The sequence below is a fragment of the Gastrolobium bilobum genome, unplaced genomic scaffold, assembly GCF_033153095.1.
Source record: "Gastrolobium bilobum isolate Gb01-03AN ecotype WA unplaced genomic scaffold, APGP_CSIRO_Gbil_v1 utg647, whole genome shotgun sequence".
NCBI classification, from domain to species: Eukaryota; Viridiplantae; Streptophyta; class Magnoliopsida; order Fabales; family Fabaceae; genus Gastrolobium; species Gastrolobium bilobum.
This window is the reverse complement of record NW_026899122.1, coordinates 546,407-569,035: the sequence shown is the minus strand read 5'-3', so window position 1 is coordinate 569,035 and position 22,629 is coordinate 546,407. Positions and strand designations below refer to the sequence as shown.

At 33.0% G+C, this 22,629-nt stretch overlaps 2 protein-coding genes across 8 annotated transcripts; both read left to right on the top strand.

Moving 5' to 3' along the window:
- The first annotated feature begins 488 nt into the window (after nt 1–488).
- LOC133287417 (uncharacterized) lies at nt 489–4,324 on the top strand. 7 transcript variants are annotated; one of them, XM_061485021.1, is made up of 7 exons: nt 489–548; nt 712–834; nt 2,160–2,416; nt 3,020–3,107; nt 3,275–3,343; nt 3,545–3,611; nt 3,709–4,324. In XM_061485021.1, exons 2-7 carry the CDS (start codon nt 779–781, stop codon nt 3,760–3,762), a joined length of 591 nt encoding a protein of 196 aa, XP_061341005.1. In that variant the 5' UTR covers nt 489–548; nt 712–778; the 3' UTR covers nt 3,763–4,324. The 7 variants fall into 7 exon arrangements, with proteins under 7 accessions (XP_061341005.1, XP_061341008.1, XP_061341006.1 ...); XM_061485024.1 differs by adding an exon at nt 1,289–1,338 and having other exon boundaries at nt 506–834; XM_061485022.1 differs by adding an exon at nt 1,289–1,338 and having other exon boundaries at nt 506–834; nt 2,155–2,416.
- Nucleotides 4,325–14,817: 10,493 nt separating this feature from the next.
- LOC133287398 (EIN3-binding F-box protein 1-like) lies at nt 14,818–18,500 on the top strand. The gene is made up of 2 exons (XM_061485000.1): nt 14,818–15,119; nt 15,742–18,500. Exons 1-2 carry the CDS (start codon nt 15,095–15,097, stop codon nt 17,640–17,642), a joined length of 1,926 nt encoding a protein of 641 aa, XP_061340984.1. The 5' UTR covers nt 14,818–15,094; the 3' UTR covers nt 17,643–18,500.
- The last annotated feature ends 4,129 nt before the right edge of the window (nt 18,501–22,629 follow it).

Sequence of the window (22,629 nt, the reverse complement as noted above, 5' to 3'; positions counted from 1 at the left end):
ATTAAATTGACGTAGTTTGATTTTTTTTTTATCACTTTTGATCTTATAGATTCCACAATTATAACACATAATAAAAACAACACTTGTCATATTTATGGCCCACATGATTAAAATATCAAATTATATATCTTTTTAATTGTGCTATTCTGATAGATGTGTCCATACTTTAAAGCAACTAATTTAGGAATATTCTTTTTAGATGAACTGATTAGGAAGAGTTATTTTACCTATTTTTAAATAAATAATATATCATAATCAAGTAGATAAGGACCAAATCAGCAAGAGATAAGTCTTTAACAAGAGTGTGCTCCTGCAATGTCTTAGGAAAATAATGACAATGAACTTAAAAGTAAAATGTCAAAAAGAAAGTTAAAGTAAAAAGTTGTTGGCTTGCCCAACTTTTATTTCCTATTAGAGGGCACAAAATTTGATTGATCTTATCTAATAAGCTTCTGCAAATAAAGATGGGTAAAAATACAAACCCATTGGTTGGAAAATGTATAGTGACAGAAAAAGTTTCCCCTGTAACCAAACAGGAACTTTCTTAGGTTCCATACTCAGCTAGTTGATTCTTTCCTGACATTTTTTTTGTATTGGGAACCAAACACGTTGAATATTTGCTGGCTTTTGTCCTCTTTTATTTTCTTTATTAAATTCTGAGATGTTCTCCACTATTTTTATTTATTTTTATTTTTAAAATTTTGCATGCAGGGTATTGAATTATCTCCTTCCTGGATTTAGATTTTTAGGTGACAGATCTCTGCACTGACTTCTGTAAATGCATATCTGTAGATATGTTCCACCTTGGCTCAGTCAGATTCTGGCCTGCATGGGGTAAGTTCTTGAAAATTAAAAAAGATTGAATTTTTCATATCAATATACTTGTACTGTTCTACCCAATTTGACTAAACCATGAAGGAAATCTCTTTAATAGATATGTGATCTTGTTTTTGTATATATAGATATATATAATTTTAGTTTACTCACATTTTCAAGTGAGTTAGTTTGGTCTTGTAAAATGTTGATGGAACAAAATGAACTCAGAAAATGGGTTATGCGAGATCCAATACCACTGGCCTCAAAGGAAGGTGATGATGTGTTACTGATTTATAGTCCTGGAATTTCAGGAAACTATAAATTTGATATTTTTATATTGCTTTGCCTCTTTTGGGCTTTCTGGGTAAGTTAAGGTCTTTCTATGTAGTTTTTAGTACTATTTTTAAAACCCTAATGTGCAAGGGGCTTTTCAGTGTAAGGAGAAATTATTTCATCCTGAATTTGATTTCAGGAAATTATTGTTACACAAACTGCAGACATCTTCTTCCCATATTATAAGAGGTATCTTTCTGCTACATATCATGGATTTTGGTGGGAAAAATAGAAATAGAAGACAAAGAAGCTGTTTTTGAGCATCTCTCAATGTTTTAATTGTAAAGCTGATGTTGTAGTTCTTGCCTGTAAGGCCTGGGTACATCTTTTATTGATTCTATCTTGCTATCCTTCCAATCTTCAGCTGGTGCCTTTATCTATTTCCATGTTACTTGGCATGATAATATTTTTGGATAAGGTTTTTTTCTGTTTATCTATATTTGAAGGAAATATCTATGATAGATAACTTATAATCTTTAATTAAAATTTATCTTGCTGGTTTAATCAAATACACCAGTTAATGAATACCTGGAAGTTACTGCTGGGGACTGATAACTTAATATGCAGATTTAACATTTGTAGGCATTGACTGTAGTCTGTAACAGAAAAACTAAAAGCAGAAACCTGTTCTTTTATCATGCAAAGAAGAAAGACACAGAAGTTATTTAGATGAAGTTCATATTTATTCAGTGTGCTAATTGACTGAGAAAGTCTCCAACAAAAATATCATACCAAAATAATTTATCAGTGAGCATGCCCACAAAGTATGCTGATAGATCTCTCTGTTTTACTTTCCCTTTAAATTAAGGTATATGTATTGTTTAGGTAAATGAGAAGAACAATAGTGTAAATGGAGTGAACCACTCATGCTAGGTTGGGTTGTTCAACTAGAGTGGCAATCTATTCCTGCAATTATTTGTCATCAAAGTCATCTTCTTTTAATCCTAGCTGATAGATTAATAGTTGGTGTTAATCATGCTTGTGGTTAAACCTGCTTTGTAACAGAACAGAGGTTGTCTTGGGTGCTTCGTAAAAACTCCGATAATTATTTCAATGGACGAGGCATCTAAGGGACTAAGAATTCAAGGCCAAACAATGAAGATTGACAGCAGATCAGAAGAGTTTTGGAGCAGCAGCGCTTTTGAAATAGATCATAGTGCCGCTCAGTCCCACGGAAGCATCTCATCGACTGGCATATCAAACCATCCTTGTGATCCTCAAAGTAGTGCTGGCAGTCAGATTCATCCTCCTGAATATGTCAATCATGGCAAGTTTGCTGTTAAGTCATATGTGTCAGTTTATCTATTACCTGTTGGCTAATCAGTTAGTCTCATACTTAATCAAAGGGTTCCTGTGATCTTGTATCTTCTTGGTAGCCATTAACTCTACTCTGGAAACAATCTTGCTCAAATTGTTAATAGAGTCATGGCTGTAATTTGTTAACTGTCCAGGGACAGTTACAATTAAAAGTAAAACTGCCTTGAAAAAGCGTGAATGCCACTCTTTTAGTGCTGGTTCTGCAATGCAGCTGCCACTTGTATTTTTCTTTTCCCTTCGTTGTCTTATCTCTCCCCTCAGGCAAATTAGTTACACAGCCCCTGCATGTCTTGTTGTCGTATTATATTTCACCTTTCTCTATGTACTTTTTCTTGTAAACTGTAATTTCTTTCATCTTGATATAGTCACTTTAATTACATGTAATTGCTATTTATTGAACTTAAGAGTTAAAAACTAGTATTTGGGATTTTCTTTGATAGCATATATAATTTTATTTTCATTTTATAGCATTTTCATTCTTGTATTTTTTTTACATTTTCTTGCATTTCTATCAATTGGTTGCTATAGCGACATAAAAGTTTGATGTATGCAGGTCTTCTTCTCTGGAACCAGACAAGGCAACAATGGGTTGGAAATAGAAGGCCTGAGAATCAGACACAAGCTGGAGAATCCAGATTAAGGTAAAAAAAAGTTTATAAGGTTTCTGCAGGAAGCCTTAAAGTATTGACTCGTAAAATGAACATATTACAAAGGCAAATATAGTATTGCATGATTTTTCCATTGATCATTCGTGTCCTGGTCTGCACATTTCTGGCTTGCAACCTGAGCTTATACTCTCATTGACCAGGTTTCTACAATCTACATTGTACAAATATCAAACAGCACTTCAGCTTTTTTCCTTAATTTTCATTAAAAGGTGGGAATTTTATTGTTTTGGCCTTAAAAATCTTCTGCTATTAGCGCATTTATGATCCGTTGCAAGAGCATTTTCAATCCAAGTAGGGAAATTGATTGAGAGGTGGGAGAGGTGGAAGTGGTCTCAAGCTATATAGCATTCAATTCAAAGTTACTTTTTAACATGTTGTCAAGCTCTAATGCCAGAGTTTATGTTTCACAGTTGGAATGACACCTACGGAAGTCTACTTGGGACTAATAAGCATTTTCCCCAGCCCATTCCTCTTGGAGTAAGTTCTTGCATACAAGGTTCTTTATCTGTTGATATTCTTTTATAAGGGAGTTAAGTACGTGCCCCCTAACTGATTATAATATTATACCTGACAGGAAATGGTTGACTTTCTTGTTGATATTTGGGAGCTAGAGGGTATGTATGACTGAGCAGGCAAAGTAGGCTCTTTGTTTTTTCTTAGATTTTGCAGCATAGAGGTGAGGTAGAATTTCTTTGTCCTCCTCCAGTCCTGCAGAATACTTGTACATAGGGTAACTCTTACTAGTTATTTTTATTTTATCTTTCATAGTCTAGAAAACAGTATGTTTACAAAAATATAATGGTGAAATTGCGTATAATTGACCCTCATCCTTGTCATCTCTCAAAGTTGGGGAGTTTTGTATACTAATTTTTTTTATTAAGGATAGACAAATCATCCGCAGCAAAGGGAATGCTATGTTAATTTCATGCTTCAGCTAATGCAAGCTTCTGTCTTAAGCAAGGATATTTGAGAACTGATGCTGTTAAGAACTGACAAAGGACATGTTATCCCAGGATGGTCACTTGTGTTTATGTTCATGGCCTGATATTTGTCACCTCTCAAATTAAGATGTGATCCATCCACTGCTGCAATTTCAAGTAATTGTTAAAGAAATGAAGTAAATTAGAATTAGGGTAGTTAGGGTTCATGTCCTGATACCAATAGCTAAAAAATAATCTGAGTTGCCTAGAGCAATTTGATCATATAGATACACAGTAAGCATGTTCATTACACATATATTGAGAATTAAAGCTTGAAATTGTATATCTGACATTAGGGAAAGATCCATTTTATTTTGTTCTTCAAAGAATTAGCTGCTCTCTTTCTTTCTGGTCTCTGTCTAATGGGACAACTAAAAAGGCTATTTAGTATTTACTGATACGCAAAACCGCAAGTCTCCATCTAATGGCACAAAGATTATCTCATATTAGAGTAAATTGGCAATACATGAGTAGTCCAACTCATTGCAGATTATCTATTTCAAAACTTATTACAATATTCATCAATTGGTTAAATGCTATAAAATAATAGTTTTTCATAATTAATATTACCTTTATATTTTAATAATCAAATTTAAATAATTTATTAATATTAATTCTTAAAATAAAATAATTTTAAAAACAACACTTGTATAAACTATAAAGTATAATAACCTTTGTTCGCATACTGATTATTAATACACAATAAGAAGTCTTATTTTATGTCACCGGGTGATTGTTTTTAGGCAAAATTATTTCTGTCGCAAACACATATTTACCAGGATAAATTATTTTTTGTCTCTGCAACATATATTTATTTTTACTGGAGAAAAATTGAACCCTTTCTTTTAATAAAAAATTTCTTGTAGAACTTATTTAATGATAATTGGTTCAATTATTAATATTGAGTAAGATAGATAAAAAATTAAAACATTTTAAATTTTATTCCGTCAATAGTCATTCATCAATAGGTCAATATCATATCAAAACGAGAAAACCTTGTCTTTATGGAGAACTTTTTTGTAAGCAGTTTTGAACAAAGAATTTCTGTGTGCTGTGATAGGGACTTCATATCGAATGACGTTGAGATGGAATGGGAAATTGGATGGAATGGCATGGTTGTTTAAAGTTTTTTCCTTCTGTGTCACAGGTGTTGGTTCATATGCAGCATTAGGCCAAGCACGTTTAACCTTTTAGTCAAAGATAACGGACCTAAGACCAAAATAAACGGTAGCACGTGCCAAAACACTACAATGGGTGTGAAATAAAGAACCACAGAACAATTGTGGGCCTGTTGCCACGAAATTGGACCTAAACGCTGACTAACAAAGTCATTAAGATAACCATTGTCTCCCTTTTTTGAGCTGAGAAATAAATAACCATGTTTCACACGATTTATACATGTCTTGATAAAGATAATAAGGTGGACATTAACTCAACATCATGTAGTAATGTTTGCATCCAGTTTAGAGGTGGCTGCCAATATGGGTTGAATTTGATGGGTTAACCCGTCAACCTGTTAAAATGGGATGGTTTGGGTTATATTTTTCAACCCGCCTCAACCCGTCCTGTTTAGTAGTGGGTCAAAATAGGTTAGTGACGGGTCGGGTCGGGTTAGCCTGCAGGTCAGCTTTTTTTTTTTACTATTAAGTAGTATTTTATTTGTCACTAAACTTTTGTGATATACATTTTTTTTTATTTTAGTACTCTCCTAGAAAAATAAAGAAAAAAAACTTTACTTATGACAAAGATTATCCATATATAGAAGCAAAATTAAGTTTCTAAAAAATATTTGACAAAATATTAGCGTATATTTAGGCTTGAGATTGAAAAAAATTAAGGGAAATGTAAAATAAAAATAAGAAATATTATAAAATTAATAAAATATAATTTATTATTATTTTTAATTATTTTCTGTTTTTTAGGCGGATTGACCTGCCAACCCATCTCAAAACAGGGTGGGTTGATGTTTCCAACCCACCATCAAACGGTGGGTCAATCCGCCCTGCCCCGTTTTTGGCGGGTTGAAGGTGGGACGGGACTGGTTGACCCGTTTTGCCACCTCCAATCCAGTTAATATGTTTCCTTTAAAAAAGGTTTGGTCATAATATAATGTAAAAATATGTTTTATTAAATCGTCGATTTAAGCCTAATGTATATAAATCTAAAATATTCAATTAATACAAGGATCGATATTAACTCATTAAACTTATGTAACTTACAAGTTTAAGGTGGGTTAAATTTGAGTAAAAAAAAAAAATTTATTGAGTGGAGTTTATATTTATATAACTATAACTTGACTTAATTTATAAAGAGTTATTTCAACCTAAAGGCTTAAATTATTAAGTGAAGGCATATTAATAATTTTATATTTTATATCATATTTCTGTAACGTAACTTTATTTATTTTTAACCTTAAATGCAGTGGCGTAGCCACGTCCACGCCAACAGGTGCCAAGGCATTTGATTTTTTTCTTTTTTTTACTTATTATATATATTATATAATTAATTATAATTAACCGATGTTAAAATTATAATTTGGCACCACCTAAATAGAAAACCAAATACTCAATACAAAGTAACAACAAACCATCTAAATGCAAACAAATAATAAGGAACATGTATAGTATGGTTATTTTTGTGTTTCATCTTTTTTGATTTTTTATCTTGTATATTTGTTTTTTTTTCTCTTTATTCTAATCAGTTATGTTATTTATTCTTACTCCTATTATTTTAAAAAAACAAGATTTCTAAACTTAATCACAAAAATAATTTGTTGACCTATTTCAAAATTTGGGTCCAACTAAACCAAATAAGCCCATTTAAAAGTAGGGAAAATGGTTTGTTCTTTTAAAGGACACAACCTTGTGTCCATTAGTTTTTGACACTATGTCTTACCGGTAAGACATAGTTATAAGATGAAGAAAAAAAATTCTTTCCTCAGTCACTTAAGCTGAAAAGAAACTTTTGATGTTATAACTATGTCTTACCGGTAAAACATAGTATTAAAAATTAAAAGGACACAATTTATGTCCTTTAAAATGATACACACTTAATTATTGAAAGTAACAATCATAAAACCAAATGAATAACACGTCGATATTTATAGTAAATAACAATTGTTCATTTGAATTTTCAATGTTACGTGACATTATTTAGTACATAATTTAGATAACTATGTTAAAATTTATAGTAAATTTTTTCCTGATAAATTTGTATAATTATAATAAATATTTTGATAATTTGATATGTCAAAATTTTTTGCACTACCTAAATTTTTGCGCTGGCTTCGCTACTGCTTAAATGTGATTTATCTGAAAATATATATTTTACAAAGTAGATACATTTAAGTCTTGATTGTTGTGAGGGCAATAGTTACAAAATACATTAAATTGAAGGAATTAGTTAATGAAAGTATTAAAAAATTACATCCACATCTTTTAACATTCTTTTGGTATACGACAATATGAAAACTTGAAGTCAAGATATCTTCCAAAAATATTCAGTTTCTTGCTACTGGGTAAACTTGGTGGTTTCGTATTTTTTTTTAATTTTCCGTAATTTTTTTTTCATGTTATATTAATGAATGAATAATTTGAACTGTTTAAAAAATAGATAATATTTAATTCTTATCTAATAAAAAATAATTTAAGAAATTGATAATAGCCTACGTGCGTGTTTTCTACCATTGAAAATTTTTCGTCAGATAAAGGGAGAAAAAAAAAATTAAGGTCGGGGCCAATTCAAGAATGAGAATTGAATGCGATAAGATGCCCCCAGTTCCATTATGAGGTTCAACTCTGTCTGTAACTCATAATCACATCTAGCTTCTATTGAAAATTGGATGTTGACGATAACAATATTTTCTGCGGGAACGAATCGTTAAGCTACACTAGAAACAGCCTATGGTTCTCAATGATCGAACCATCTATCTATATATAAGGGACGTGGCATTATGAATTTTCCTGTGGATAAGAAAAAAAAATCCCCTACAACATATTGGTTTTAATATATTTCCTGTGGGTCTCATCAGGCTAATGTCGGGGTATTCAAATATGATGAATTTTATATTGATTGATAATGACTTAAGTGAAATTCATATAAGTGAAAAGATTCATGAACTCAATATTTTAAAGTTTTTGATTGAAACATGGTATGGAACCCATTTAATATGGTGGTATAACTTTAGCTCATTGATGGTAGTCACCAGCCATAGGTTTCCATTGGACCCGTCTGACAATGATAGACAAAGTCGGGTTGGGATGGAGTTAGTCTAATGATTGACTAAAGAGTTAAATACTTAGCATGAGATAGTCGATTGAGGAGTGTACCAATATTAAATTGGGAAATCATTATCTCCTTCTACATGAGATAAGAACTTTTTCCTACGCAAATTCGTTTTCCGTGTCAATTAATTTTTCTTTTCTTTTTTAATTTAAAATGTGGGACCCACATTTAACTTATTTCTACTTTTTTTCTCTCCTACTATCCTACAACATAAGAAAATATGCACCCTATTAAATTTCACATTTGAAAAGAAGATTATAGAGATATTCAAGTGTGATAAGTCTCACATTGATTAATAATAAATTAGATAAAATTCATATAAATTGAAATACTAATGAATCCAATATCTTAAAATTTTAGGTTAAAACATAATATTAGACTCAGTTAATATAATGAGCCCGCCTTAACCCATGAATAACAATGCTGCATCGAGGGAATCCGCCTGATATCTAATATTCCCTATTCTTCTCGGACGTCAGTTCTCCATCATGGTTCGTGTAACCAAAACTTTAAAGGGCAAAACGACTGTTATGTAATTTTTTGTTTTTAAAAAAAAAATCTCAGATAATACTTTTTTAGACATATTATCAATTTAAGGAGATTAGTCCTGCACACTTTTCATAAAGGACTGTTATGTGCCACCTCAATACATATTTTAAAAATTCAGCAACTGTGTAAACGTGATTAATTTTGTAGAGTGAGCATGCGATACTAGCTTTATGAAATTAATCACAAATAATGGCCAACTTTTTGTTCAAAATAAATCATTTTCCTTACCTACATTTGACATGTGGCAATTCCGCGTGAGAGACGAGACTGATCTTGCATGGATGCAATACGAATTTTAGTGGTTAGTATTATGTTTAAAAATTATATTATTAAAAAAAAAATACATCAAAAGAATTATTTGTTAAAAAAATATAATACAAGCCTATTAATATAGTCTTCATCTAAAAAATTTAGTATTTTTATAAGATAATTAATTATTTATATGATATTAGAATCTCCATGATCAAGTAATTATGAGTTTATTCTCACCACTGCTGGTAAACTCATGAAATCATTAATATGACCTCCAGGCTCCAAGTAATGAGATAGCCTCCTTTCAATTTATGCGCGGAAAAATAAATTTTATATTGTAGAAAAATTCTAATTTCATATCATAGATATATAAAGTGTGGGATCCACCTATTTAAAAAAAAAATGAGTGGCACACCTTTTTATGGTGTGCGTAGAAAAAATTTATTTTCTCATGCAACATAAGAAAAACGAATCCCATTTATACGATGTCAGAACTTAAAAAAAAATATTTAGATAAATAAATCAAGTTTAAATTTTATATTTGAAAAACAAATCAAGTCCATTGAAAATCAAAGGTATCCTGGCCTAATTAAGTTGTTTCTACCCTTTGATATATATGGACAAATTACTTGCAGGTTAGAAATTAATTAGGAAATATAAAGATTTATTGTAATTAATTAATAATATTATAAAAGATGTCATATTAACATATTTTTTGCAATGATTTGAATAATTTTTTTCTTCTTGAATTAACTTTTGAGATTAAGTTAAGGAACAATTCGTTTTTAATTCTAATACAATATTTGAGTATACAAATAAAATATTCCTTATATATAGCGGAAATAATGATTTATTGTCAAAAATGGCTTTTAAAGCTGAGTTACTAACAATTAGATTTCTATTCTAATATGCAATGATCAATGTTAACACAACTTACATAGTAATCCAAGTTGACTGTTGAGATAATTATTAAGCTAAAAGGAGAGAACAATAAAAAAAAATAAAGATTTGTATATATTTAATGAACACATGAGGAATAAAAATAGTGCAGATAAGTAGGCGATGAAAGAAACGTTAGAAATAGTCAAATAGAGCAGGTACACAATACAAACTCCCAAAATTTGGATGAGTTGGCAGCACCTCAGAAAGATATTGAATCCTTGGTCAAGGTTGCAATTTCAAGAACAAGAGAAAGGGGTTACGATTTATGGCTATAATATAATATAACCCAAGTGGACGACAAGCTTCGAGGATAAGGGAAAAGGGAATATCTTTCTCTGTTTATTTTATTAATGTTATTAATAATCCAAGTACAATGCATGTTTATGGTGTGAATCCATGATTGATAATTAGAGAAGCTTTAGTCAGGGTCAAAATTAGTTTGATGGTACGGCTCGTATTAAAAAACAAAATCTTTACCTCAATCAAAGCAATGAACCTGAAAATGAAAAAGGAATGAGTGTGAATCTGAGAAAGAACAGTCAATTCTTACAGTACGTTACATCCACAGCTCATACTTTATATCAAGAAAAAAGTTATTAAGTAATTACGATGTATCATATAATTTATGGATTTCGATTTTATGATGCGATAGAAAAAAAAAATTATGTTGTAGATATATCTTATGTGAGTCTCATATCTATTAAAAAATAAAAAAATATATTGTACGAAGATCGAATGATCACTAATAAGAAAAAATAACTCTTTTATAACATGAGAAAATATTTTCCCATAATTTATATACTAAACTAACAAAGAGTATTTTCTGCTATTCGAGATTAAGATCGTGTTAATCATATTATTTTTGTCAATATTTATATCATTATTCATTTATTAATTTTACAGAAAATTAATAATATATTCTTACCTAAAGTCATTTACAATTTACTGGCTTTTGAATTGGTTATTTACAATTTACTGGCTTTTGAATTGGTTATTTACATTTATAATTTACTGACTTTTGAATTGGTTATTTTTTCTGAAAATTGTATCGATTGTATTTTTTTTAATTATATGTATAAACAACAAAAAGCAGAGCCTTATAGTATAATACATCAACTGGCTACCAATTGCAAGTGGATCCTAAAAAATTGATATACGTCCCCTTTATATGAAAATGTGTACTATATATACATATTGGTGTATTTGAAATCTGAATCTCGTATTTTTAAAAAGAAAAAAAATAATCAAAAAAGAGAGCCAAACAAAACGTGAGAAACATAAATTATAAAAGTGGTGCAAAATTTAATATCAGAAGAGTGCAAATTATTTTTATGCCCAACCGGAAAATAGTTACGGTTATTGGTGATATCCCACGGACCTAAGTTATAAGTACAATGTTGCTTTCAATTTTGAGCAAAATTATGTTAATTTCTTTTCTAAGGAGAAACATTTTGTTGAAATCTAAATCTCGTATTTTTAAAAAGAAACAAAAAATGAATCTAAAGAGAGAGCCAAAGAAATGTGAGAAACATAAATTATAAAAATTGTGCAAATTTTAATATCAGAAGAGTGCGAATTATTGGTTTACAAAAAAAAAAAAAAAGAGTGCGAATTATTTTTATGCCCAACCGGAAAATAGTGATGGTTGACATCAAAGGACCTAAATCATGAGTACAATGTTGCTTTCAATTTTGAACAAAATTATGTTAATTTCTTTTCTACTTTGATAAATTTATACCCTTTTAAAAAATAAAAAATGTTTATATAAAGTCATATAAAAGAGTTGAATATATATTGTTAGAAGAGGTTTCGGATCAAAAGCTCGGTATTGACAAGACCAGTGTTTTTTTTTTTTCAAAGAACACTCCGAATGATATCATTGAGAAGGTCGTGCAGGTTAGTGGTTTTAAACATGTAAAGAATATGAGGAGGTATCTTGGCGCCATGATGCAACATGGGAGAGTTACCAAGTCATTATATGAAGATATTGTTAGTAAAGTGAAGGACAAGTTGAGCAACTGGCAGCAGCAGTGCCTTTCTCAGGCAAGCAAAATCATGTTGGCTGAGTCAGTGTTGGCCTTGATCCCAGCGTTCCAGATGCAGAGTTGTAAGTTACCTCTGACAATTTGTAAGCAAATTGAGAAGATGCAAAGAGATTTCATTTGGGGTGATAAGTTGAATCAGCAGAAACATCATGCTATTAGTTGGGAGATTATTACCACACCTAAGATATATGGGGGTCTGGGTATGAAGAGCTTGGAGTCTATGAATGATGCCTATCTAGCAAAAAAAGCTTGGAAGATGTATTCTGAACCTAACAATCTTTGGGTTCAAGTTCTCCAGTCCAAGTATAAATCAGGAAATAGAAGCGAATCCTTGTTTGCAGTCAGAAGAGGAGATTCTATCCTTTGGAGGAATATGTGTAGGATGTGGCATAACTTGGAGGGTAAGTTGAGATGGGAACTGGGCAATGGTTTAGATATCAGGTTCTGGAAAGATAAGTGGCTTACAATGGAGAACACTTTAGAAGAATTAAACAATGATGTGGTTTCTGATAATAGGGACCAAGTTAGAGTTGTTGATGTGGTTACACCCTCGGGTGTATGGAACTATGAATTATTAAACGCTTGGTTGCCTTATCATTTAGTCAGTTGTTTTGAAGTATCCCTCATCCCAGTGTAGTTGATGGACTTGACAGAAATATTTGGTGTTTAGATGATGCAAACTCAATTTCGGTTGGTGCAATTTATAAGTGCTTAGCTGATAGACAGATTGTGGAGGAAGAAGCTACGAAATTATGGAAGCATTTATGGGATTGGAACGGACCACAAAAGGTGAAAATTTTTGGCTGGAAGTTGTTACATCAACGGTTACTAACAAAAAATAAAATTGCTGATTGGAGTAATGGTGATAACCTTTGTCCTTGTTGTAAAACTGCTCCTGAATCGATTATCCATGCTCTGAGGGATTGTACAAATGCAAAATCAATCTGGGAGATTATTATGCCAACTCGTTTTTATGATAGTTTTTTTGCTCAGGAAGTGAAACAATGGCTTAAGAGTAACGTGTGTGATACATCTATGTGGGATAATCAAGTGAGCTGGTTTACTACATTCCTAGCAAATTGTTGAAAAATTTGGTATTGGAGGAATATGGTGAATCAGGGAGAAAAGACCCCATCTTTTGAGAAGAAAGGTCAGATTATTAAAAGGTAAGTATGGGATGTTGAGGGTGCTTATCAGGAAACTCAGCAAATGCATTCTAGAAATAAGTTAAGTCACATAAATATTAATTGGCAATTTCCAGAAGAGGGTTATGTGAAGATTAATACAGATGGAGCAGCGAGAGGAAATTCTGGTCTAACTGCTTGTGGTGGTGTGTTAAGAGATTCTCAAGGTCAATGGTTAAGAGGTTATGCTATAAGGTTGGGAAAGTGCACAACCTTTAGAACTGAACTTTGGGGTATTTGGCATGGTTTGAAGGAGGCATGGAATGCAGGCTACATAAGAGTTATTGTTGAAAGTGATTCCTTAGAGGCAATCACTGGGCTCACCAAGGGAGGTGCAACAGTTCATGAGATGCGTTTGTTATCTCGTATACGAACATGGATTGACAGAGATTGGGAGGTTTCCTTCTATCATACTTACAGAGAAGGAAACACAAGTGCAGATTGGATGGCTAATTATCTACTGGATCACACAGATCAAGTGGATCGACTATTTTTTGAGGAACCGCCGGGTGGAATTCATCTTTTATACCTGGCTGATCTTGCATCAGTTGGGAGAGTTCGTCTTGTTCATAGTCCTAGTTAGTTTTCATTTGTTTTTTTGTTCTGGCTTTGAGCCTTTTGTCTACAAAAAAAAATAAAAATAAAAAATGTTTTCGGATGACATGACGGTGAAAGAAAAAGTAATTTTACTATTATAACTATATATTATCCGTAATACATAGTTATAATGGGTTTGTAGAAACAACTTTTTGCAGCAGCATAAAAAAAATGGAACCTTTGATTAATTGTCGAAAAAAGTCACAATGTTTCACAAACAACACTGTCATTCAAGCTTAAATGATATCAAATATTTTAATTTTTTGAAGAAAATTTCATAACCAAATTATCATTATTGATAATAAATATAACATTCTTTAAATTGCTGGGATTCCATACAAATAATAATTATCACAATGTTTTGAAAGTTTTTAAATTTGATAAAATAAAATTCCTATTAAAAACACCTTACCAAACAGGGCACAAACTTAATCTCTATTACATTCAAAAAGATATTAATATACTATTATTTTGCTGAAAAAAGAAGGAAATTATATATATGTTCAATTTTAGAGAAGATCTTCACACTGATTGGGTAAATTGTGATACTTTTCCAAAATAATAGCAGATTCCCTGTTTGTGAAGTTCCATTGAACCCAAATACCCTATCTCAGCTACCAAAGAAGGAATTAAAATAAAAAAAAAACAATATAAAAGGAAAAAAAAAGCAGAAAAAGGGCAAAAAATATAAAATAAAAAATAAAAAACAAATAAAAAACCAGAAACTGGTTTCTGGTATTTGATTTGGTGGGAGAATAATACAAAGAAACCCCACTTTGTATGTTCAGATACAGTGCACTTGAACCGATTCAGTGTATTGTCATGTACCCGAATATGTTTCCACTTGCAATAAAAACCTTCCCTTTTGACAAACTCAAACCTCAATTTTTTTTCTTTTCTTTTCACCACTTTCTCTGTTACCCCTTTTCTTTTTTTTGCCCTATCTCATAGGGTTTCCATCATCTTCTAGCTCTGCTATCTCTCATGCATTTTTGTTTCCAAGAGTTGTTTGTTGCCGCTATAGTCACCTTCTCCTTCTTCTTCGCTTTCTTTTTTGCTCTCTTTCGAGGGTTCTTTCGTGGAGAACAGCGCAGATTTGACCTCCCGGGGTTTTTTGAGCTGTACCCATGTCTAAAGTCTTCGGCTTTACCGGTAAGCTTTTGGTTTGATCACTTGTTTGATCCGATTCACGAAACTAGTTGTTATGTTTATGATTCTGTTAGTTTGATGAGTGATTGTTACTGTTATCTCGAGGTTGCGGTAGATGTGGAATTTAAGTCTTGATTCTCATATGCTGGTTTTCTACTGTTGTTTTTTCGTTTGGTTTGGTGAAGATTATTATTTGGGTTTTGTGTGATGAATTCCTTTTTATTTTTCTTTTTAGATCTGATGAGAAATATGAACAGGCTGAGGGTCTAATTTTCTGATGAGATAGTGAGATTTTAAGAATTTGTTTTTAGGGCCAAATTTTTTGTTTTTGGTAGTAGTAATTTATCTTTAGTGGAAATTTTGTTTTGTTTTCAGTAATTAATTTTGTACGCATGTAAGATCAGTAATTCTGTTGAGAGTTGACTTGAGTCTGCTGTTGCCTTTGGAGGATTCATCGGATTTCTTAAACATACCTGGTTTCTATTGTTTGGTCAAGTCTTTCATTCATAGAATATATAATTCCTATGGTTCTATACTTCTATTTACTGGTAGAATTTATATGTTTCTCTAAATTTTAGATGCATAATTTTTTCTTTTGTGACCTTGGATATGTTTGTTTTCTCAGGAAATGATGATTTTTGCCCTGGGGGGTCAATATACCCTAACCCCAAGGAAGCGAGTCTCTTCTTGTCTCTTGGCCATCAAGTTGATGTTTACTTTCCTCTTAGGAAGAGGTCTCGCTTCAGTCTTCCATTTGATTTCAATGGAGAATGGTTTGAGCAGAAGCAGAAGACATCTATTGAAACTTTGCCAGATGAATGCCTGTTCGAGATCCTTAGAAGGTTGCCTCCAGGCCAAGATAAGAGTGCATGTGCTTCTGTATCCAAGCGCTGGCTTATGCTCCTAAGCAATATTCGTAAGGATGAAATCTGCAGCAACGACACTACCGGAAATGAAAAGGAGGTTGATGATCAGGGATTTGGAGATGAAGGATACCTCTACCGTAGCTTGGAGGGAAAGAAGGCAACAGATGTTAGACTTGCTGCTATTGCTGTTGGGACAGCGTCTCGAGGAGGATTGGGAAAGCTTTCAATTCGTGGAAGCAATTCAGATCGTGGGGTGACTAATGTTGGTCTCAAGGCAATTGGTCGTGGATGCCCTTCTCTAAAGGCTTTCTCTGTATTTGATGTTGCTACCATTGGTGATGAAGGCCTGATTGAGATTGCTAGTGGGTGTCACCAGTTAGAGAAGCTTGACCTTTGCAATTGTCCAGCAGTTTCTGACAAGGCTTTAGTTGCAATTGCACATAACTGCCCAAATCTTACTGAGTTATCAGTAGAGTCATGCCCTAATTTGGGTAATGAAGGTCTACAAGCTATTGGGAAGTGTTGTCCCAATCTAAGGTCTATATCAATCAAGGATTGCTCTGGAGTTGGTGATCAGGGCATTGCTGGCCTGTTATCTTCAACTTCTTTTGTTATGACAAAAGTGAAGCTTGAATCGCTGATTGTTTCTGATCTCTCTCTAGCAGTTATTGGACATTATGGCTTTGCAGTTACTGATCTTGTCCTAAATTGCCTCCCAAATGTCACTGAGAAGGGATTCTGGGTTATGGGTAATGGTCGTGGACTACAGAAACTAACGTCACTTACAATTGGATCCTGCCGAGGAGTAACAGATATTGGGCTTGAAGCTATAGCCAAGGGTTGTCCGAATGTGAAAAGCTTCCACCTTCATAAGTGTGCATTTCTGTCAGATAACGGGTTGTCATCATTTACAATAGCTGCTCCATCAATTGAGAGCCTACAATTGGAAAAGTGCCACAGAATTACCCAATTTGGGTTTTTTGGTGTCCTTTTTAACTGTGGTGCTAAATTGAAGGATCTCACACTGGTAAGCTGCTATGGGATCACGGAACTGAATTTGGAATTGCCAGTAGTATCTCCTTGTGAATCGATTCGGTCATTATCAATCCGTGACTGCCCTGGATTTGGTAATGCTACCCTTGCTGTACTCGGAAAGCTGTGTCCTCGGCTTCAGCATGTTGAGTTGAGTCAGCTTGAGGGAATTACTGATGCTGGGTTCCTTGCCCTGCTTAACAGCTCTGAGGCTGGTCTGGTTAAACTTAATCTAAGTGGTTGCATAAATCTGACAGACAAAGTAGTTTTGTCCATGGCCAAGTTGCATGGGTGTACACTTGAGGTGCTAAACCTTTATGGTTGTAAAAAAATCAGCGATGCTAGCTTGATGGCAATTGCAGGCAATTTCCCATTTATCTATGATCTTGATATTTCCAAGTCTGCAATCACTGATGCTGGGATTGCAGCCCTTGCACGTGGGAAGCAGCTTAATTTGGAGATACTTGCTTTAGCAGGTTGCACATTGGTTTCAGACAAGAGCATGCCAGCTTTGAGAAAATTGGGACTGGCCCTTGTGGGATTAAATATCCTGCACTGTAATGCAATCAGCAGCAACTCAGTTGACATGCTTGAGCAACATCTCTGGATGTGTGACGTTCTCTCCTGAGCAGGAAGCCTTAACCACACTGCAAATTAGGGCACCCTCTTCTTATATAATTAGTTGTTGCGCAGTAGTGTTTTTGGGTCCATTAACTATGGGTCTTGGTCATCTAGTACTCGGTTCTCTTTTTCCAGAGCATACAGTCGTTTAATCTTTATTTTTGCAGGTTTCCTTGAATTGGAAATCTGTTGGAAGTTTTTTGGCATCCCATTGATGTGATGCCACTTTTAAAATGGCTGTTTATCTCTGAGAACATAGTTACCGGGTTCTGGAGTTAGGTATCTTTTATCTTATGTTTGGCACCTGATGTTCATAGCTCTCTGCTTTGTATCGGTTTTGCCACCATGTGGGTCCTTGTCCCCGTTTCTTTACAGCTGTCTTTCCCAATGGTTTTTACCTAATTTTCCACGTATTTTAACTCTTGTTCTATACGTGATGTTTGAGTCTCAGTTTTAGTCAAGGGGCATGTTGAAGTTCCAGTTTGCTATTCCGGGTTGCTATTGGCAGTTCAGAGTTATGAATGATGCCTTTGTCTTCAGGGGTTTTGGCCATGGCAGCAAGTTATACATGTCTGCCATGACAATCTTTTCCCTTTGGGAAGGGTTGTTTTTTTACTACCAAGCCCCTAGTTTTTCAGGCGTCATTTTTTTTTTTTCTCTTTGAACTTGTCATTGTAACTTCAATGTTATGTAATGCTACTGATATATGCCCTTTGTATTGTTATGTTATTTTATGAAAAGTAATGAATAAAAATGTGTATTCTCATTCCAAAAATTATGTATTTATTTTTCGAAATATTGATGGATGACTGCTGTACTTGATAGTGAGAACAGACAACGAAGTGAATTCTGCTGTAGCTGGACACGACTTCCTTTGTAAAATTTTGCATCAATTGCTTAGGTTCGGTACTTTGTAGACAATAGTGCTAGGGACTCTGCAATGACACATGTACTTCACATGCATAAAGCAATTATTGATGCATCATTTGTATAGTCTCCATATGATTTTTGATGAGGGGCGCGGGTTAATTGGGTTCGAATTCCGTCCATTTTGTGGCAAGACATGTGGTTACACCGTTTAAAACTTTAAATATTGACCTTGTATGCAAAGTCTCCACGTGATTAATCAAACGAAGTTTCCTTCTAATTTTGTAGCATATCTTACGGCTCTTCTGAGACAGACAGACCCACTAGGAAATTTGCGTGGAATTCGGTGGGTATGATCGTGCGTATCAGGAGCAAATAATCTATTACATTATCAATCAGCAAGCATATTCCTATTTCTAGTGTGATTATAAATTTGTTATGAAAGAAATGATAGTTGTGCAATCTTCATAAACTCATTACAGAATATACCTATATAACTTTTAATAAACTCATTACAGATTTTCGTGCAATTCGCTGCACCACAACTTATGTCTAATAATAAATTGTTTAGTGAAGTCTACGAAGAGTTTATCATGATAAAACATGTACAAGTGTTTTTGCGTGAGATAATTTTGTGATTGTCTCGTACACACAAAAGTGGATGAAACCTATTTTTTATTTTTGTTTTTCATCTCCTTAGTGGATCTCATTAACTTAATTTGCATGTTGTGTGAGACAAATGAGAAACATATTCTCCATTTTTAAATTCAGGCAAAATTAAAAGATAAATCCAAAGAAAAAATTAAGTGGAGAAAATTTAAAATCATAAAACAGATATACATAATTGATTCAAGTAGAATCTAAAAAGTATAAAAGAAAGAAAAAATTAAAATTTTAAAGAAGGATATGCATAATCAATTTTAATAAAATCAAATCTAAAAATTAAAAAGAGATGTTTAGAATGACTTGTATATTTTTTAAGAGGGAATAAACTAAAGAATTTAAATATTCTCAAGAAAATAGATTTTAATTTAATGCATAAATGATAGATTGAACAAGCAATTAGTCACTGCCGTTTGTAGCCTAATAATAAAACTACTTGTTCACTCAATCCCTCTGAACGTTGGATAATGCCACAGGGATGGACTCACCATTTGGGAAGTAGCTATGGCTCAAACCAAGTATTAGAATCATGTCCTAGAGTGGGAAGATTCTAAATGCACTATCAAAGTATCAATAATCAAAGTACTCTCAAAAATTGAAATTCGATCTAAATTTTATTTTAAATTTAAATAAAATTTAATTATATTGACTACATGTTATTTAGTAAAATGAAGATATTACTCTCAAAGCACGTAATAATTTGAGAATATGGGTTTGATATGTTAGAAATGATTTAAAATAAAGTTATTTAACACATTCACCTAATAGCTTAAACTATTCATAGAATTGGTTCACAGCATGGTAGCAAAATATATATGATGAAGTGGTTTAGAATTTCAACTTTGTACATTATTCACATTTTTTCAAGTCAGGACTCTTGTGACATAGACTGAGTGTTTCTTTTCACCTCTATTTTAGAAGGGGGAAATTTTTTTTTGCATACATCTTACCTTCAGTCAGATCCCACAATAGTGAGAGTCCCATATATACTTAGCCTGCTTTTTATTATCAAAGAGATATGAAGTAATCAATCGCATGAGTAGCTTAATTGGCTTTGATGTGCAGTTTTAACAACTTCGGGTTAGAAGGGTGCCTGTGGACCGGAATGCATATGACTGTTCAGTGTTTAAACAATGTATTTTTTGGATCTCGATCCTCTCACGTGAATATTCACCTGATCATATCATGTGAGGAATCATAACCATACAAAGGTGGATCAATGGTAATAAATGAGGAGAGAGAAAAAATGTTAAAATAGGTAGTTACAAAATCATAACCGTTGATTTACTTTTGTATGGTTGTGATCTTCCACGTGACCATATCATGTTTTTTGTTCACATGAGAGGATCCGTTCCCGTATTTTTTTAAGTTAGCTCAATCCTAATTATCTTTTTCGAGGCTAGTTGGCCTCCCTGATATTTTTACAAGTTTTGACTTTTTGAGTCGGCTATGAGACTAATCTAAAATGCAAGACGGGTTAGGGATAAAAATATTTAAATTCCTCCTAAATATAACATGTTAGGATAGAACCGAGGCTCTCTCCTTTCAACTTACTCAGTTCCCTTACCACCACATGTTTAAACAATGCTAATTCCTTGTCAGAAATGCAATGCAGGTATCTAACTCTATCTTCATTTGAGTTGATGCTGGTGCTTTTATTATTAGGGGAAATGTTTCTATTTTTGCTGAAGAAAAAATTTGTCAGTCACATTTACATAAAAGTAAGTGAATCCTACTAATTTATTTTCTCTCTTTTCTTTATAATGAGATCCAGTTACTAAACAGAAACATCAAACTCTTATCATTAAGACCAAACCCATTACACATCCATCAGAAGGTCCCATTTACACAACCATATGCAAGAATAAATAAACGAAAAAGAAGCTGTCATTCTTTTCTTTCCTCTGACATCAGAATCAATTCTGTTTATATTCCTTCAAGGCCAAAATAAAATAAAACAAAATAAAAAATCTCGTATAAATCTCTTGACAGAGAGTGCCTTGATAGCAGAAACAGCAGAAAAGCATCGACGAAAAGAGAATCTTTCGCTTCATTGGATATCCTTCATAACCACTACAGATTTCCCACTAATGTTCATCAATCGAGTTGTTGAATAAATTATTAAGTGCTTATATAATAGGTACTAGTGTTTCTTATGTTCTAAGAATTTTTTCTATCTTTTACATACATGAAAATATATGGGATCTATGTAAAAAGAAAAAAAAAAATGAACATCACACACTTTTATATACATGTAGAAGATAAAATTATCTCCTATAACATGAGAAACACTAATCCCATAAATTCATAGAGTTCTTAACTTGATAACAAGTTCTCCTTACCCATGTTGTCAACTTGCAAACAAATACATTTTTAAAGAAATTAATTTGAACAAAACCTTTAGAGGACGTTTGGTTAAAGAGAAATTTTTTTATGTCTAAGAATCACGATTACCAGGAATATGCTAAGAAAGTAAATTTTCTGGGAATGTGAATTTTTCGGTCAATATGACCAAAAAGTTTTTTGGTAGGCCAAAATATTACCGGGAATATTGGCTCAAGATTACTGATTATTGTTACTGGAAATATGAGGTGTTTTACAAAAATAACCCCACTTTTCAAACACGATTTTCTACCTAGGTTTGTCCTTTCCCATGCTAAAAAGTATGCAGAAAATTTGTCACCAAAAGAGAATAAAAATATAAATGCACGGTGCAATGTGGAACGGATGTGTGTGAAGGGAACCGGTTGTGGTGAAGGTTGGTGATGGTGGTTCGAAGGGAAATGGGTGACTATGTGGAGAAGAGGGTTTTGGGTGCGAATAGGGGAGGGTTGATTGTTGGAGGTAGTTGGACGATGGTGATGGGTTTGTGATGTTGGTGGGTATCGAAGGTGAAGGAGAGGGGTTTGGAGGCATGGTGGTGGTTACAATGAACTTGGAGGAGGAGGGTTTTTTATTGGTGGAACGAGGGGGAGAGACGATAATAACAATATGTTTTGAAGAGTTGAAGAGGACATGTCAAGAGGGTTAATTTTGTCATTTTATTCGTGTGAAATTTTTTCATGCAATGAGAATCCAACAATACCACCTCCCAGGTGGTAGGTATTCTTGGATAGCATTTTGCTTCACAATTTTTTTTTCTTGGGAATCTGATTTTCTCAGAAAAAATTTTACAATCCTTATACCAAATATAGAATTCTCAATATCAATTTACCGGGAATTTAAAAAAAAAATCCCTCTACCATTTTTGGCATAATGGTTGGTGTGTGCACCTGCTTGTCTGAAAGAAAGAGAAGCAACCTCCACATTGCAGGAGTTCAGACTGAAAGAACGAGCAATTTAGAGAATGGAGCAAATTTTAAAATAAATTCTCATTATCTTCACAAGCTGAGATAGTGACAATATAATTCGATGCATAACAAAGCAAAGCTGTAAACAAACATCTGACTCATCAGAAGGGTATC